At 36.0% G+C, this 20,464-nt stretch overlaps 1 protein-coding gene across 3 annotated transcripts in view; it reads right to left on the bottom strand.

Moving 5' to 3' along the window:
• abtb2b (ankyrin repeat and BTB (POZ) domain containing 2b) overlaps window positions 1-19,463 on the bottom strand; it is a 72,379-nt gene extending 52,916 nt beyond the window's left edge. The window contains exons 1-3 of one of the 3 annotated variants that reach the window (XM_048158018.1): window positions 18,305-19,463; window positions 17,971-18,020; window positions 17,488-17,557 (exon numbers count right to left, since the gene is read on the bottom strand). Coding sequence is in view for 1 of the 3 variants with exons in the window: in XM_048158017.1 (XP_048013974.1) it covers window positions 11,966-12,821 (856 nt within the window). In the remaining 2 variants the exon portion in view is untranslated. Of the gene's footprint in view, window positions 1-11,965; window positions 13,380-17,487; window positions 17,558-17,970; window positions 18,021-18,304 lie in introns of those variants that run through there. The other 2 variants (XM_048158019.1, XM_048158017.1) reach the window with 2 other exon arrangements.
• Window positions 19,464-20,464: the final 1,001 nt, after the last annotated feature.

The following is a 20,464-nucleotide window of genomic DNA, read 5'->3' on the forward strand; positions in this document are numbered from 1 at the left end:
CTCTCAGCAGCTATTAAGCTTTTATAGCCTGTGTATTGACCTGCTGTCTTCATTAAACTTTTATTCAACTACATTCGTTTTTAAAAGGATCTCAGTGGAAAGCAAACTTTTATTATCATAAATGGAGGTCTTCCTCTAATTATTGATTCTACTGGTTACTATAAGATTACAAACTTATATTGCTTAGAGACTTTAAAGGGGTGGTTGATTATGATTTCACTTTTTTTTTTTTTTTACTTTAGTTAGTGTGTAATGTTGCTGTTTGAGCATAAACAACATCTGCAAAGTTACAATGCTCAAAGTTTAATGCAAAGGGAGATATTTTCTTTTAAAGAATTCTCTGTTTAAAGACTACAACAAGCTTCTTCCCTGGTTAGTGACATCACTAAGCCTAAAATTTACATAAACCCCGCCCCCAAGAACAAACAAAAAAGGGGTCGAGGTCATGTTGAGCTGCTTTAGAGAAGAGGAAGAGTTGTAGAAGAGTGTTGTTCTCATGCTGTCATTTTACGCCGAACTGCTTTCACAAACGAGGGTCAGTTCAACGCTGGATTTGCACCAGAGATTAACATGACGGCACATGCTAGTCGATGAGTTGAATCAACTCCACAGCAACTACATAAATTTATCCACTAACCATTCAGAAACGCCCAGTTTCATTCTAAAAGTTGTATCTTCTTCCTAAGTCTCTCCATCAGTGTCGACTCCGGTTTGAACAATGTAAGGCTAAACACCCTTACTAAAAATCGTCATTTTGGCTGCGTGAGATTCTCCAGTTTTGTTGTTGTTGAGCAACCGAAGAGTGAGCTTTTAAAACTCCACCCTCTTCTGGAAAGGGGGCCGGGAGCAGCAGCTCATTTGCATTTAAAGGGACACCCAGCTATAATAAATGATCTGTGGGTTATTTTGAGCTGAAACTTCACAGACACATTCTGGGGACACCAGAGACATTATATTACATCTTGTAAAAGGTGCATTATAGGTCCACATTAAACATACAGTATGACATGCAGGTTTATAAGACAAACTTACAAATGTTGTTGTTAGTTTGTTGTCTAATGCTATACATTTTTAAACATGACTCAAGTGTCCAATTGATTTTTGGGGTCACTGTATCCACTTTGCTTAATTATCTTTTTAAACAACATGAATTAGAATAACTCCTGCATCTTAATCATAAACACCCAACAATAGTGTAATAACAATTACAGACACATGAACCAAAAGCTCACTGTATCTTGTTTAAATGGATTTTGGAGACTATTTTAAGACTTGATTCAGCACTTTACAGACAAAAAAAAATGGCAGATGCAGAATTCAAACCCAACACAGGGGCCATTACTGTGCATATCTCTACAAGCAAGTTTCCATTTACTGCGAGAGCTACCATTTAGAGCAATTAAACGTTACAGTAATGTTTGCAAATGGCTGCTTATCGACAGCAATAAATCCTCCCTGCTGCATCTGAAGACAAGGCGAGAGATAGACGGAGTTTCATTGGATCATTCCAAATGTGAAACAATCAGTCAACGAGAGAGAGAAACAACCACAGGGATAAAAGAAAAAGTGTCTTGTTTGAAAAGAACATTTAAATATGGGTTATCTTATTCATAATTATCATGACAGATGTTGGCACTTAAGCCAAAACGATAAATCATAATATGCAATCGTTGATGGAAGCATATGGACATATTTCTACATGACATATGGTGCATATTATAAATATAAAATCTGCAGTTCTGTTCTTTGTTTATTATGGAATAATTAATTGATTATTTAATTTGTTTAATTTGTGCTGATAATCTCAGGATGCTGTTAAAATCCCAAAATATGGGGTATGCATTAAAATAAAAACAAATAGGCCTACATAATAAAGTTGTAGAACACAATGTTGTGGGAAAAAGAGCTTTGAATGCTATTTTTGTCACCATCAGCTATTTTCGTAGCTGTCTTCTGACAGGTAAATGTGCCTGTGACACGTGAAAACGGAAAAGCACATTTAGTAGAAGAACTATTCATCCATAATCACTCCATTTTACCCTTCTTAAGCGTTCCACTGCTGGAAAATGCAAGACTGCGTTTTCTCCTCACGATAATTCACCCCAACATTAAACTCCTGCACGTGTCATTGTTGGCCATTTTCCCATACTTCCCCTAATTTCCTGTCTGGGGTCAGTGTTGTCATGGCGACAAGCAGAGGATTGACCTATGAGAATGTTTATAGCTGGACCAGACAGAGGCAAGAGCGCCAAAACACAATGCCACGTGCTGACCGGCTTCAATCTGCTCGCTATTCACCCGCCTTTTTCTCCTGCTTTCCAACAATCCTCCAGTACTTTAAACAGGATTATGTCCCAAACTAAATCTTGTGATTCCATAAACAGCCTCAAGTTGTAGCACAGAGACACTCGACACCGCCATCGTTATTGATGCTGTAGTATTTGCATTAAAACCCACAATTCCTCAAACGTTTGTTAACAAAACGTTCTAGTACCGTTACAAAGAGATAGCGTATGATAATTAGCGTATCTACGCTTTCTGCAAATATGACTTGACTAGGCAAACAAGACATTCAAATGCTCTGAGTGAGCTGCCAACCTAGATACTTTTTCCGGGCATCAAAGATGGAGTCTTGACACAAAAGGATGTTCAAGAAATGAAGCTAACTCAGATACAATTATGGGTAATCCCAGAACCACCTCATGAAGTGAGGTCTTCATTTTGATTAATGGTTCACCTAATATTTGTGTGTGATATATATTTTATGCTTAAGAAAGAGAGTATCGTGTTGTTAGCTTAGCCACTCGCTAACATCAAACTCTACTGCAATCAATTGACCATTCGCAAAGACCCGCCCCCTTAGTTACTGTTGCTTTATCCGACAAGCCATGGCGCTGTCACGCCACACAGAGTGAAAAATACATTGCGGAGCAAAGAGGACACTGACAACACGCCGACAGACAAGACAGAGCAGGTTACTTATGATATTAAACAAAGTCCCAGCTTTCAAATTGTGTATTTTTTTTAAGAAAATCAAACAATAAAAAACGTTTTGTGGCTCTTTAATGTGTCGTGACAGATTGCTGTAGCGCCTCAGCTCAAGTGGCTCATGAACCGATCATCTCTTCCTACTAGTTAATTTATAGCATCAAATAAACATGCATGAACATCAGAAGGAATGTTGTTTCAAATGCGGAAAGATGTCAGTACACACCATTTTTCACGTTCAAGTCCACCAAGGTTAATCTTCTAACTCCTGACTACTTTGTCGGACAAAATGGCGGATTCGGCGTTATGATTGGTTAGATCGCCTGTCAATCAAACAACCGGCAAAGGGTCAATTGTGAGTCGAACCTCTAGTGCACTTCTATGTAGTTTCACTCTATATAGTGTGTTCCATTTCAGTCACTTAGGAGGTTCCATGAGAGTTTAACAACTCACAAGTTTTAGCTAATGACTAGATAATGAAGTTAAAGAATGTTTTTAACCCTCTGGTGCTTTTCTGTCATTTTTTGCCCCAAATATTTCACGTTTTGTTTTTATTAGAATTTTTTACTTCAACACAAAAAGTCATGGACATGATTCGAAAAGGTTAAATGGTCGTGAAAAAAATAGTCACACTTGTGTTCCTCGTGTTCAAAAATGACCGCATTGGAAATGAATGGGGGATGGATTTCATCTAGTGAGAACTTTTGGTACTGCGGCCAAACAAAATCTTACTGAAAGCTCATTTTTTGAGATATCAAGCTCAAATTTGGAACACAACTTGTTTAGATTCATGGCTTTGATTTTTTTTTTTTTTGCAGTTTTAGAGTAAAACGTGTTTGTGAAAATACATATCTCATATAAAAATTGAAAATATTATTTTTGTGCATTTTTCATTACAATAAACTTAAAATTCTGTAACTTTCAGGTAACTTTTTTTTTTTTTTTTTTTTTTACTTTTTCACTTCAGCAATAATTTGCCGAGTGTCCTCTTTAAAAAGAGACCAAAATTACGTCTGAATTCAAGATTTATAAGAGTTTAAGTTTGAAATTTCATTTTCAGGTTTATGCTCAAAATGTGAATAAATAAATTATAATAACGGCGTAAATATAATTTAGTACCCCAAAAATACAAAATATTAAATAAAAAACATTATTGAACTAAAATATAGTACATTTCATTTAATTGAAATAAAAAAATCGGTCATTTTTGACCGACACGCGAAGAGTACCAGAGGGTTAAGCAGCTCCCTTGAAATGTTTTTGAACTTGTGCTGTTTTTAGCTGCTAGTAGAAAAGTCTTAGCTTTTTGTACAGCTGGGCCTTTGGTTTTGGCTTGAAGTATGCATAAACAGTGCCACTGACCATGCAAGATGGTGTTTTCCTTATTACTGCCATCCTAAATCCATGAACGATAAAAATAACCTCCACAAGACAAGTGCACTAGCCTGCAGACTTAATATTCAAAAATGAAAGTATATTTCAGGGTTGAAATGTTTCCATCAGAGTAGCCAATATACGAACACAGTGCCAGAAATTCCAGTATCGCCCCGAGTCTTGTTTCACCGCAAATGACAAGGGACAAAGTTCACGTCCTGATCTGGGTCGAGTTCACAGATGTTCTCAACAGTGAGAAGCGAGTTTGAGAAAGCACTTGTTCGGGAGTCAAGTATGAAGATGTTTTCTCCATAAATCACTTAAGCACTCACTACACACTCAACTGCAATGTGAATATCAATAGCAACTATCATCCAGAGAAAACTATACATTTAGTCCACCTCCTGACCTTTATGTTCATTGGATTTTAAATGGGACGCTGGTACAGTGGGCGCCTTGTTAAAAGCATGTGCGTGTTCACAGAAACGGCTCCAGGAAAGAAGGACTAAAGTAAATAGAAAAGAGGCAGAGAGGGGAATGGAGTGCGTGTTGGAGAAAGTGGGAGTGACTTGAGTTGGCAAAGAGAAGTAAGTCTTAAAGACTTCCAGATGTGGGGCTGGTTGGCAGATGATAGAGAAGAACTTTTGTAGCAAAAGGACTATGAATTACTCTGAAAGTACCTAGCTCTGTAGTCCTGTGAGTAACGATACTTCTACCATAACAGTAACTTTAAAGGGAACCTTTCATGCAAAATTCACTTGTACATGGTGTTTAAACATAAATGTGTGTCGGCAGTTTACCATCACATCCTATAATGGTAAAAATCCCCCTTTTTTAATCCCTATAAATCATAAGCAGTGTTGCAGATTGAAGCTTTTTGACGTCACAAATGATTAGGCCCTGCCCACAACTGCTGATGGACTCTACCCTATTAGCATAGACCCCGCCCTCACTGAGCTGTACACTGTCTGCCATGTTTTTCTCATTGCCAGAGCATCTAACAGCAGCATTCAAGTAAGAAATGTATTCTTATTAAAGCTACTAAAGTTTTTAATCAAGAGCAGTGAGTGATTTTCAGTTTTTCTTTTGTTGTTTGATTCATATTAACAGCATATATAGCAGTAGGTATTGTATATTACGTTGCTGTCATATTAACACACAGATTTACATATAAAATGTCTTTACTTGCTGTTTACATTCACAGAAATAACTGACTGTGTTTATGTGAAATTTGTGTGTTTCTGACATACCGTTGTGTGTATTTGACAGTTTAAGCACAATAATATGTGAAAGAGAACTTAGTTTAATACTCACATGACGCGCCGTCTGACAGTCAGCTTTCTGTGCGCCCAGAAAACCAAATATCAGAAGTTTAGACTGATATGGCTTTAAAACACATGCAGATAATAACCTTTTATGATGACGAAGAACTGCAATGTCACGTGAGAGTGAACGCGAGGTAGGGCTGTCAAACGATTAATCGCGATTAATCGCATACAAAATAAAAGTTTGAGTCTGCCTTATATTTGTGGGTGTACTGTGTGTAATTATTATTATATATATATATATATATATATATATATATATATATATATATATATATATATATATATATATATATATATATATATATATATATACAAACACATTCATGTATATATTTGAGAAATATTTACAAGTATATTTATTTATTTATATTTTTATATAATTTATATTATATATAAATAAAAATATTTTGTACATAAATAACATATTTCTCTTAAATATATACATTCATTTGTGTGTATTTATATATATATATATATATATATATATATATATATATATATATATATATATATATATATATATATATATATATATATATATATATATATATATATATATATATATTAATTACACACAGTACTCACACATATATTATGCAAACTTTTACTTTGTATGCAATTAATCGCGATTAATCGCGATTAAGCCCTACGCGATAGAGATGATAATAAAAACCAAACAGATATTTTGTTAGTTTTTGGTATCCAAGGCACAAGCTGTAGGCTCCGCCCTCTTCTGGAAAGCGGGGCGGGGAGCAGCAGCTCATTTGCATTTAAAAATACATGCACGAAAACTGCATGTTTTTCCTTCCACTCAAAAATGGCCATTTACAACATGGTATAATAAATGATCTGTGGGGTATTTTGAGCTCAAATTTCACAGACACATTTTGGGGACACCAGAGACTTATTTTATTTTATCTTGTAAAAATGGTTCCCTTTAAAGTCACTTTACCACTTTCACCTGTTTGCCACCTGATGTCACCTGTTGGAGTTCGGGTTCCTTGACGCTGTCGCCTTTGACTTGCTTAGTTGGGGACACTTGACATTTGACTCGACATTCAATATTCAACAGTATTCTTGACATTTATTCAACAGTGCTTTTGATCTACCTGCATTGACACTATTCTTTAAGAGCTGCTGTGCAGTCAAAATTATATACCAGTTATCACTGTAAAGCTGCTTTGACACAATCTACATTGTAAAAAGCGCTATATAAATAAAGGTGACTTGACTTGACTTGACTTTACTTCATAATGTGATTTTGAGTGAAACAGGTTATTAAATTATTAAAACTGTAAGACGGGACTTCATCCATCAGGAACTAATCTGACTGTGAAAAGTGTTATATGACAGGTAGCTGCAGGGCTGGGGTTGAAAAATAAAAGGACTTGATGATGTCAGCAGAAAATAAAAGTTTTGATGTCATGCCAAACATTCCACTTTCCTTTTCTGAGTCAAAAAGATGTGTTGACTTTAAATCCAAGGGATCAAAAGCAAACTACGCAAACTTATCTTATAAGTGCATTGATCCAATGTTAATCAGGGCTGTTTAAAAAGCATTCCCAGGCACAATAATAGCAGCCAACAATGAATAATCTGGTTGCGGGATGCTTTGCGTACTAAAGTACTGTGAACAAATTCTGAAAGGCCACTGAGTCACAGCTTAAATCACCAATGAGCCACATTTAAGGCATTTGAGATTCAATCTACTGCACTTGACAGAGGAAACGCAGTGGATCAGATGCCCATTCATCAACAGAAATGGAACGCGAGGGTTTTGTGAAGTGCATGCACAGCACTTTGTTAACACGGCAGCCCTGAAAGCACATTGATCCATTGGGTCGTCTTTATGGACCGACCTAATTTGATGCCCACATGGTCATCCCAGAGAAAGTGGGCTGTGTAAGGATTATGCAGAGCTGAGATCCTGACTACCCATGCCAAAAAAGAGCTTTTTTGCTAATGTAGGCTAAATATTGCACCCACACTCCTCTGATCTTTCTTTTTTTGTTGTTAAATTTCCCACTGCTTCAATAATGTCATGGAAATCATTTTAATGTCAGCAGAGTTCTCATAGCTAGACTAGAAGCAATGTTTCGTTCACTTCAACCTGTAACATAGCTGAAATCAGTTAGCATCTTAGCTACACTGTTGGAGCATTTCAATGTTTCATTTCAACTCAAACTTTTGTAAAGAAACATTTGAGGAGTGATTTAAATTCAGAGATATTAATATTGACACAGTGGAGTGATTGAGGGAGAAAATTCCATAATTTTGGTGCAGCAACGCTCAATGATCTACCCCCCATTGAAGCGAGTGGGTAGAGCTGGTCTACAGATAGAGTATATTTGAATGTCATCACTCATATATGAATAGTAGTGGGCCTAGAACGGATCCCTGGGGGTAACCTTGCTTCAAATGGGCAGTAGGAGATCGAAACACCTGCACCAAAATGTAGAACTGTCTGTCTGAAGGCAGGAACACACCAAGCCAACGCAGACGAACTAGTGGCGACGAAAGCAGACTGCGGGGTTGGCTCACGTCGGCAGCGTCTGTGTCCAAAGTTGCCCTGACACACCAAACCGACGCTCGACAGCCGCCGGCCAAGTAGCACGTCTGTTCTGCGCCTGCGTAAGATGAAATGCCTTTTCGTACCAGCAGGTGGCAGTAGCTGAACAGCCAATCAGAATGATCAGATGGCCCGACGGACCGACGAGCTCCAACGCCGAATCGACATGAAGCAGACGAGGACCAACTTCTGCCGACGTTGCGGAACACACTGAGAAAACTTAGTCGGCCGACGAACAAAAACTGCCCGATGGCCGACCGCCGGCTCGGTGTGTTCCTGCCTTGAGAGATATGAAAACCAAGAAAGAGCAGCACCAGAAATACCCACATCTGAAAGGTGAGATATAAGTAGATCATGGGAAACAGTATCAAAGGCGAAGCTAAGGTCAAGTAGCAAAAGTATATAGAGAGAGAACCAGAGTCAGCAGAGAGCAGTAAATCATTCAGTACCTTTACAAGTGCAGTTTCAGTACTATGCAATGGTCGAAAACCAGACTGAAAAGGATCAAAGAGATTGTTTTCAACTAGAAAAGACTGAAGCTGAGAGGCAAGAGTGCTTTCCAGTAATTTGGCAATGAACGGTAAATTTGAAATCGGACAATAATTAGATCAAACTGAGGGATCAAGGTTGGGTTTTTTTAAGAACTAGGGTAACGGCAGAGGTAAGAGATGCATATGAAATGAGAAATAGTTGCAGAAATAAGAGAGTGGCACAATTTTAGGAGAGGAGTAGGTCAAGATGACAGGGTCAAGATGACAGGACGACAAATATAGCTTTCAAAATCAACTCAGAGATGGTTAATGTCTCAGAAATATATCAATAATACTTGATAAGACTACTAAACATTGTTATTGCTAAATATGAACAAACCGTTGAACAAATGAACATATGAACAAACCATTAACAACACCGTAATATTGTGGTGGTGAATTCTGCACAGACAAGCACAACTCTATTCAGAGAATATAAATATATGGGTCATTGATGAATAAGGTTTTTAAAAGTGTAAAATATATATATATATATATATATATATATATATATATATATATATATATATATATATATATATATATATATATATATATATATATATATATATAAAATGGAGATATGATTAATTTTGAAGTTTTATTAAGTGTTGTTGACAATGAGATTGTGGTTTTTATAATCAATTAACACTGCTTTTGTCATTTTTTACAAAATCTGTCACCAAAAAAGTCATTTGGTTTAATCAAAATTTCAGTTATACCGAATGACACTTTTGGTTATACCAAATGACCATATTTTCAAACAATGCTAACAGGCTGATATCTAGCTAGCTAGCAAAAGGACAATTAAACATTTTATATTTAGTACAAGTTTTTAAAATATTACAACATTTTTCATGTTTTATAGCGGTTGCACCGAATGACCTGATGTTTCAGAACATATGTGTATGAGAAAGTGAAAACATGAATTTTTCAAATAGGTACTGTGCTTCACGACTTCATGTGGTCCTGTGCAGATGTCTGAATGATGTCACATCCTGTCACATGATATTGACCGCATGACTTGATCCAAAATGGTCCCTTTATATCGGTTACTCCGAATGACATCAATGAAATTCATTTTTCTACATTCTTTCTCATAACAAAACATCGACTTCTACACATAATTTTAATACATTTTGCAATATGTTGATATATAAGGTTATAAAAATCATGCTAGAATAAAAAATATATACATTTATTACATTTTAAGATATTTTAATCACAAATGAAATGGCTGTATTCGCCTTTGGAAGGTTAAACCAAATGTGACACTTCAAAATCTTTAAAATGCCCTTATATGTAGCAAAATATAATTAAAAACTTTTGAATTCATTTAAAAAAGATACAGTTGTACTGCCTTACATACTTTGGATGTCATATCTTTGTTTTTTATTATTATTATTATTAAGGCCTTTGGACAAGAAAATGTCCCGTCACGTCATTGACCCATACAAGTATACATACTGAATTTCAGGTGCATATCAAACTGTCACGTCAACCACTAATATAAGTTTTGTCCTGAATGACATCACAACAGAGCATAATGAATTCATGAGAAATGGTAATGAAAGCAGGACAGTGGTACATCAGAACTGCTTGTTGTCATATTTTACAGAAATTGTTTGTTTTCCTTTCCTGGTTAGTTAAGATTGGTCTGCTCAAACAAGAAACTAAGTGCTAGTGAAAACCCCACGCTCTGCTGGTAAACCACAGACAAATCAAAATGAAAATACAACTTAGATGATGCAGAACTTGGCAGACCGGGGTAATTCTCAAAACTGGAGAAGAGGAAGTATGTACTGACCTCTTACAGGCAGAATGCTGTAATAATGTGACCTGTGATTTCTGCAAATTAGTTTTCATTTACATCAGACCAAATGGAAAGTTATCAACATTTGTGTGGGTCTACCAACAGATTAGTACAGATAATTCACACCAATTGTAATTTTGCCAGTACAATCATGTCAGTATTTTACCAACATACCATGTACAAGTATTGAAGGTACTTATTTGTCATAATCAACAGGTGTGGCAGTGTTTTTTTGAAGATGAGGATGTATGAAGTCATTTCCCCTCAAGTTCACACAGGTGTCCAAGCACAGGTGCAGTTCGTCATCGTCACATGAATTATTATCATTACTAATGTTCTACTGTTTCACAATCACAATACCCAGTTTGAAACTTTTTTGTATTGTCGAAAAATCTTAAACTCAACATACTCATTGTGAAATGTTTTGATTAAAAAGTGCTTTCTTAAAATTACTCAAACTTAGTTAAATACACACTGTCCAAATCAGTGTTATTTTAGTATCTTTAGTTTTTGTTAATATTTTGAATTAGATTTTATTATATTTTCTGTTTTCATATTAATTTTAAGTATTTTTTTTAAATATGTCTATATCATTTTTATTAAGTTTTAGTTTATTTTTCTACTTCAACTTTAACTAAAGAACAATGTGAAACGTTGTCTTGCCAAATATCTGAAATAAAGTTAGTAATAATAATAATATATATATATATATATATATATATATATATATATATATATATATATATATATATATATATAGCCAACAATACACTGTATGGGTCAAAATTATCAATTTTTCTTTTATGTCAGAAATCATTAGGATATTAAGTAAAGATCATGTTCCATATATTTTGTAAATTTCATACCGTAAATATGTCAAAAATTTATTTTTGTGAGTGGATATGCATTGCAAAGGACTTCATTTGGACAACTTTAAAGGCGATTTTCTCAATATTTTGATTTTTTTGCACCCTCAGATTCCAGATTTTCAAATAGTTGTATCCGGGCCAAATATTGTCCCATCCTAACAAACCATACATCAATGGAAATCTTATTTATTCAGCTATCAGATTATGTATAAATCCCAATTTTTAAAAAAGGACGTATATATATATATATATATATATATATATATATATATATATATATATATATATATATAATATGTGTGACCCTGAACCACAAAACCAGTCATAAGGGTCATTTTTTTGAAATTGGGATTATTGGGGTAATTCCCCACATACATATGATGGATCAACCCTTGTGGGGTTTCAACCACCTTTCAGCAAAATCTACCCACTAAGCCACAAAAAGGAACTGATGAGTGAAACAGTTTTGGAAACAGTAACAGAGAAGTACCTACCATTGGCGTTCTTCCCACAGATGAGATGCTCATAGTGTTGTAGGACACCCCATAGCTCGGCATCATTATTGATGACCCCCTCCAGCGCCTCTGCTGTCAGGACGCAGCCGGGTGTCGCGCCTTCCCTCTCCGCCATCAGCACGCGCACTCCCACCTCCTCCACGAGCGCCTCCATACACGCGGTCAGGCAGATGGCCGCGTACTCGTGGATGCGCACCGCGATCCGAGTGTCCACCATCCAGCGGAAAAACCGTCCCACGGAGAACACAAGCCCACATCGGGCTGACTTTCCCTTGCGCAAGAGCTCTCCAGCGCTCATGTTGTACATAGATATGGCCTTCACAGTGGCCGAGACGCAGTGATCCGCCAGCGCCCAACTGAGCACCAGGCGGATCGCGCTTTGCACCTCGAACCTGGTGCATCTGCAGTGCATGACACTGAGCCGCTGCGCCTCTCTGGAGATGCGGATGAGCGCTCTGCGCATCAGGGTGGCCAGTCTGCGCACAGCCTCCGCGGAGAGCGAGGCGCCCTTCCCCGCACCTTTACGCACGACCCTCCCCACATCCTCCTCCGTCCACGGGAACTCCTCCAGCTCCGGTAAGCGTGGGCACTTGGAGAAAATGTCCTCTGGATCCTCGGGAAGCACTGTGTTGACTGTATCCCAACTGTTGTTCCTGCTGTTCATGGATCCGGAGTAGTACCACCAGTTCCCCCTGTGAGGGGTGTTCATGAACGCCTGCGAGTTTGACTTGGACGACGACAGGCTTAAGGACTTACACGAGTCCCCTGCTCCGTAACCAGAGTCCAGAGTTAAATCCTCCAGAGTTTTCATGTTTGAGAGGTTTGTTCCTGCCATTGCTGCTGGTTCCTTGCGTTTTTTATAAAAAGGAACAGAGCAGAGGAGACTTTCCAGCTGCGCGAAACTCAAGCTGGTTCTACTGGTTCAGCTTCTCTTTGACATTCATGTAGCAGTTTTATGATACACTACTGACCAAAAATATCCGGCGTGAAAGTTTAAAATGTCCAAGTTACATCTTCTGATAAAGAAAATGTTTGGGGAAACTTGCTTACCTCACCAAATGTCCATTCCCGTAAGAGTAGTGAAGTGCGCAGGTTTTCTCGTTTAGCTTAAATATCCAGTTCTTGAAAATAATAGTCCGAACTGGATAGAAAGTTTAGGGTGGATATCCATTAATTGAGTCTAAATCGGACGCTCACTGTTAAAGTAATCCTTACAGATTGGCTTATGCAAAATGATGATGTTCCTTTCTCACCACACGCCTCTTCTTACTGGAAACTCATGACTGAACTGAAAACAGGCGAGCGCGAGAGAGTGTAGTGGTGTTTGATTCGCGAGCGAAACGATTCATTTGAACTTCTGAACGACTCGTTTGAAACGATTCGGAAGCGTTTGTGAATCACTCCAAACTCGCATTAGAGGCGACAAACTAGGCTACAACTCTGACATATTACAACCAACGATTTAAATTTTAGCTTTTAAGAGGTTTACAACAACGCTTTAGCAGGATATGCTACGTAAATATAAAAATACAAGCGAGTAAACAATAGATAGGATTTATTACCGCTACAGAAGCGAACTCAGCTGACAGAATCAAGTCACCGGTGAGTCAATCAATCAAAACTGGGTGGGTTTCTCAGAAACATAAAGTGAAGTCATGAACAGATTATTGTGTTCATATCGTTTTGTTGATTAGGCTATTTATAATCGGATATGGCGCTATATTTGAAACTTTTGATATAAATCATTAGACTAGGCTATTTACATTTTTATGTGTAAACATGTAGCCTTTCTTTAATAGATCTATATTCTACCTAATTTTCATTTTGCCTTCGTTTATACCATAGTTCCCACATCTCTTATTCATTTTCTATGCCTGCAAATAGCCTAAATTATTAAGAGAATATAAAATTGTATTGTATTAAAATCAAAATAGAGACCTGAAAGGATGTTGTTTCAAGTGACTGTGCTAATCAACAAGTCTTAGGGAATTTGCATTAATTGTGTTAGTTTGGGAGATTGCAATGACACACACACACACACACACACACACACACACACACACACACACACACACACACACACACACACACATTCATTATCTCATTTATCAGCTATGTTAGCTTCAGGCTTTTTATAGTTACTTTCATCAAGTCAAAGTGCATTGAAAAGATTGATATGTTTTCATACATTATCATTAACCATATGCCTATTTTTATAATTATTAATTTCGAATCAAGCATTTTGTATTCATGAACGTTTCAATAAAGTGTCAGGCCTGTGTTTTCTCTACATGTCTTGATGTAGGCTACATACACTCAAGAATCTCTTAGTGATAGATAGTTTGCCTAGTGATGAATCATGTGATTGCTGTAAATAACTAAAGGTTTATTCACACAAAGGATGATAAATATAACATGAAGGCCAGCTGAAGTGTCTTGAAATGCGCAGCATTATTCAATGTGTTGACGTAATTTCAACTGAAACAGGAAGACAGGGCGATGTATGAAACAGCCCCGCCCTTTTTTTAAATAGCCAATAGCGTTTCGTTTATATCACAGCTCAGTAAAATCTGTTTCCTTTTAATATCTAACAGTTTATCCTCCTAATACCACTGCGGCGGTTCACGTTATACTAACACGAATACGGACTTCATTCGCGTCAATGGAAATCATATCTGAATCGTTCCCTACTCTCTATATACTGTGTGCCATTCACCATATAGAAACTGGTAAATGTGTGAACAAATGGCCGATTGTCAGCCACAGCTTCAATGTCCGTTTATAGTGTAGGAGGAGGCGGGACTTCAGATTCTAGAGACCATTTGATTGGACAGAAGATTTGATGAGAAGCTGAAGTGCGATGTGATGTCATGAAAATCCGAGATCCATTTTAGCGGAAGTAAGAGACTGTAAGTTTTGAATGCTTATATCTCCTAAATGCGAATTTTGTCATTGTTTTGGAACACACCAGCTTATTCATAACATTAAGGCTAATTTATTCATACTAAAAGCTAAAAAAACACTTTCAGGGGGACTTTAATAATCGTTCTAATTCTATAAGAAAAGCCAAAACAACACAGAGAAACTATCAATCATTCAGAAAGTTTTTCTTCAGCTGATGAACGATGATCAGCCAATCAGAATCCACCCGACTTTAAAGAGCTTGAGCATTTAAAGTGGCAGACGACATAACTGCAGTGCGCGCTAACAGACCATTATCATTTGTTGGAGTGTGGACGCTAATATAGTTATCATTATTGGTGTGAATGGGCCTAAATCGTGAGGCATTATACACTCCTTATAAGGAGTCACTGAAAGCAGTCTCAAAGTCCTCCAGTATGATATTATTTGTCTTGACATCTGAGTAATGTTTACATTGTGCATAAAGCTGCCCCACCCGTGTACACTGCAGGCAGATTCTTTCCCTTTCTCTTATTTTTTCAGAGATTCACAATAGTTTTTTTCACATTTTCTGAGGTTCTCAAAAGCGGAAGTAATAATAGCTGGCTAAATTTCTATAGCAGTGAACGGGAGATATAATTTGCTATAGGAGCCAATCTACAGAATTGGTGTTGTCCCATAACCAAAAAACACATTTAAAAAGCATTTAAGTATTCAAATTTTAGATGTTTACTAAGATCCTTCTATTATCTACTGAATCCCACAATAACATTTAAAGGTGGGATAAGTAGATTTTGAAAAACGCTGAAGCGCTTGCCCAGTCATAAACCTTCATTCCAGTGATATTCTTTAGAGCTCTTTTATAAAGTGTCCCATCTCTCGGTCTGCAGTTCTTTTTTCTTTTTTCAAATCTCCCTTTTGCTCGTTCTCTATCCTCAACCGTCATACGCCCCCTAATGCTGATCGGTTACATGTTTGTTATTGGTGTCGGCCCGACTAACTTCCAAATAGTGTTTTTCTAAATTTACTTACTCCACCTTTAAAATATCAGTAAGCTATATATATATATATATATATATATATATATATATATATATATATATATATATATATATATATATATATATATATATATATAAATCATCATTTATTGGAGTACTTTTAATTGGTCTTTAATTTTTGCAATTTTTTTCCATTGTTGTTTTTAAATATATATATTTATAAAAAACTGTTTATTTTGTATTTTATTTTTAAATCATGAAACTTTATGTAAAAAAAAAAAAAAGTGTCCCGCATTTTCATGTCACTACTGAAACGGTGTATGTTTTAGTCCATTAGCTGAGACTGATTTTAACCACACTTCTACATTTTTGATCAAGAAATATTCCTCTCTCTCATAACCTCCCTTTCAAAGTCGATAGGTACCATCATTTTAAGTTAAATGTGTTCAAAAGTCTGAAAATCTGTGTGTAACTTTAAGGAACGTCACTACCAAACACCTTTTTTTCTGCAATTAAGCAAATGTTTTTTGGCGTTATTCCATAAAATTTAGTTTTTATGTGTGTACAACTGTTCTGAACTGTGCTAGCTAAACATGTGGCTGATTAGCATCTTTGAGCTAGGGTCAAAAGTACCTAAAATTGTCACTACCGAAACAGTCACGACTGAAACATGGTCAAGTTTCAGTTGTGAAATCATTGTTTTTGAGTGTTATTTGATCAAATTTAGTTTTTATGTGTGTACAACTGTTCTGAACTGTGCTAGCTAAACATGTGGCTGATTAACATCTTTGAGCTAGGGTCAAAAGTACCTAAAATTGTCACTACCGAAACAGATAAACGATAAAATGTTGTTGTTTTTTTCTGCGTACAACTGTGCTAGCTAAACGTGCTGATTAGCATCTTTGAGCTAGGCTCAAAGAAATTGTCACGAACAAAACATGTCATCATTGTTTTGGTAGTGACAAAAGGGTTATTTTATTATAAATATAATTGTTACTGATTTACCTGTGAAAGCTTAAAAAAAAAAAGCAAATGTAAATGTAAAATTGTAAATATATTTACAAGGTAGATGTAAACAAAATCTTGATAGGTCAGTGTAACCCTTATTAAATAGACAAATTTGGGGATAGGAAAAATATTCCAAAACTTTCTGAAAATACAATATGAGAATTAACTGCACAATTACTAGAAATGTGTACCTTGGATATTATACAATTTGCATGCATAAAAAAAAAATGTGGAAAAATACATTTTTTTCAAGACATTCCCAAGTCTGATTCCCAGGAGGAAAAAAAGTACATTTCTATAATTTACTTAAAGTGCTCTATTTACGTGCACTAATTTTGTACTTAATATACTAAAAATTCTTCTTTAGTATTTCTTAAGATCATCAACTGTGCTATTTTGAGACACCATGAAATATGAACTTAAATGTGATTTTAACATACTATTTCTGTATTTAAATAACATTACATTATAGATACATTATAGGTTCAACAAGTGTACTATAACTAAATGCTGTCTGTAGAATAGCCCATAAATGTATTCCCATTTGCCCCAGTAGCAAATAAATAAATAAATAAATATATACATACATACCTCCAAAGTGATGTCAAATTTTCGTTACACAGCTGTTGTACCCTCGCAGCATTTTTTGTAGGCCAATTTACTGCAAAGATAATGGCATATACCGCAAAGTATAACGTCATAGTTAAATGTAGGCCTATGGTTTTTTTAATGAAAATATGAAAAAAGATTTGTGATGCTGATAACTGTGGAATAGCTGTGAAAAGGGTCATAGTGTTAGAGAGAGCCCGCACAGGTAAAATCTTGAGTATTAAACACCCACAGAAAGATAATACCAATGGACCCATAATAATCACACTCAAATCATTACCTAAGACCTATTTTGGGTTCATGAATCAGAGTTTGACTGTTCTCCTTGCTTCATGTTCAGTCTTGTGTAACATATTGTACAATTATGTAAGTTGTACATTAACTATCTTGATTAAAAGACGAATGTGCAGTCAAAAAGATATGAGCAGTGGTTTTGATATGATTTATTAGTCTTCAACGACTGACCTGAATTGCAGATGTAACGCTGTACTTGTGCTCCCTCTAGTGGTTGAAAGCTGTTAAGAGAAATTATTAAAATAATTACATTGACATTTGGCAGCTACAGAATTTTATCTTAAACGTGTGTAGCCTATTATGATACTGTTAGCGCGATGATCTGCCTGTTGAGCTACAGGAAGAAAAAAAAAAAATCTAAAATCTCGTTTGAAGATTGTAAACAAACATAGCATAATCCAGATGTTTCAGCTTTAAACTTTATTTTTCAGAAAAATGAACCCAAAAGTGTTAAAATAAAATGCAAACATTCTGAAAAGTTTCTACACAATTTCACAGAAATTACCTTGTAATGCAGATCCCTGTATTAGGCGTAATGTATTAGTGTCTTGTCTTCGTTTTGTTTTAAATAGGCAGCCTGAAAATACATCGAACCAGCAGGAGGAGAAAGAAACTTCTCGATTTACTCTTTTGAAAAGGTGAGGTTTCAAAATCACAAAAGATGGTCTGACCTCTCGGTATTTCAGATATGAAATAAAAACACATAAAAATGTTATGTCAGTTTGTAAACATGAGTATGTTACACATGTTAGGTTACAGCATTGAAACAAATGATACACCATTTCATACACTCGAGCTGCCAGCGACAGTGTAAAAACATTTTCACCTACAAACCTTTCAGATAGGTAGTCAAATAAAATGCTGTCGATTATCACAGAAAACCATTCCGACTCGTTGCCCAGTGTGTAAAAACAAATAAAAATCGCATTTAAAGTAATGTACTTGTAATGTAAGTCTATAGGGCAAGATATTCCAGACGAATAGTTGAAACTGCAGCTGAATTTTTGTGTTTACGCGTTCACGTTTACGCTTTTCTCCAAAACGATTGCTCTTTAATTATTTTTTTTTTTCGCCGAAAAAAAGGTTTGAGCTGTAAAACTGTCTAAATAAATAACCCTTTAGCTGTTGGACTAGTTCAATGCGTCATAATTGCTATGGGTGTATATATATATATATATATATATATATATATATATATATATATATATATATATATATATATAAAACTTATATATATACAGCACTTCGCGGATAGTTACGTCACATTACTTTCTGGTATTTTTTGCGTAACGTACCATCTTTACCTCCTTTATATGGTTCTGACAGCACTCGAAATAAATTATTCTATCACAACTGTCTCATGTTAACATCTAGAATGTTTTAGCAAAGACTTTATAGAAAGACGGCGCACTCGTATTATTATGAATGGGAGAAAGTGCAACTGGCAAAATCAATGGCGGAATAAGTCCCGCCTTCTAATTACGAGCCAATCGCTGATTGGTAAAGTCATCCTGTCACTGCAGCGGCCGTTAAGCTCTGGTTACTATAGAAACAGGGGTGGGCAAACTCGGTCCTGGAGGGCCACTGCCCTGCATAGTTTAGGGCGATTTCAAAACACCGCTTCATGAAGTTTTGAAGCTTTATGAATCTTTTTTTTCGAATCAGTGGTTCGGAGCGCGTATCAAACTGCCAAAGTCACGAGAACTATTGAAATTTCGAAACACTTATGACGTAACAAAGCCTTGTTTGCTGAAATCACATGATTTTGGCGCTCCGAACCACTGATTCGAAACAAAAAATTCGTAAAGCTTTGAAGCTTCATGAAGTAGTGTTTTGAAATCGCCCATCACTACATATTGTTGAATAAAGTCGTTATTTATTTATTTATTTTGGCACACAACAAGTATTCTCGTCAATTTATAATATTAAGGTTGAACCACTGTAGTCACATGAACTGTTTTAAATATGTTTTTAGTACCTTTATATGTTTTTAGGCCTCACTGAGCCATTGGATTTTATCAAAAATATCTTAATTTGTGTTCCGAAGATGAACAAAGGACTTAAGGGTGTAGAACAACATGAGGGTGAGTAATTAATGACATTATTTTCATTTTTGGGTGAACTAACGCTTTAAGCCTACATTTTTAAAACAGCACTGCAGTGTCTTGCCCTATATATCTATTTTACATCTTTTATGTCTTAACACACTTAGGGCTTGACATTAACTTTTTTGCTCACCAGCCACTGTGGCTAGTGGTTTTCCAAATTTACTAGCCACTCTGCATTTTCACATTGATACCATAGGGGAAAAACTGCCATATAGATATTTTTAATGCCATCTCATAATTTGGCAGCAAGTATATTAGGCCGCTGTCACTTTAATACCTGATGCACGGATCCAATATACTGTTACACATAAGTTTTCTTTTTCAACTGTTTACGTTCACTTAAAACATAACTGACTGTTTACATGAATACTCATGAAGACCGGCATTTTAACATTATTTAGTGTGTATTTGACTGTTTAAGCACAATAACAGCGAAGAAGAACTCAAATTAGTTCGGAGAATCGGCTTTGTGTGCGCACTTTAGGTGTGAGCACAAAATCTGAGGAAATGAGTAAAATTATGCACAATACGCGCAATCCCATAACAAAATTCAAGCC

This window comes from Megalobrama amblycephala, linkage group LG15 (assembly GCF_018812025.1).
Source record: "Megalobrama amblycephala isolate DHTTF-2021 linkage group LG15, ASM1881202v1, whole genome shotgun sequence".
NCBI lineage: Eukaryota > Metazoa > Chordata > Actinopteri > Cypriniformes > Xenocyprididae > Megalobrama > Megalobrama amblycephala.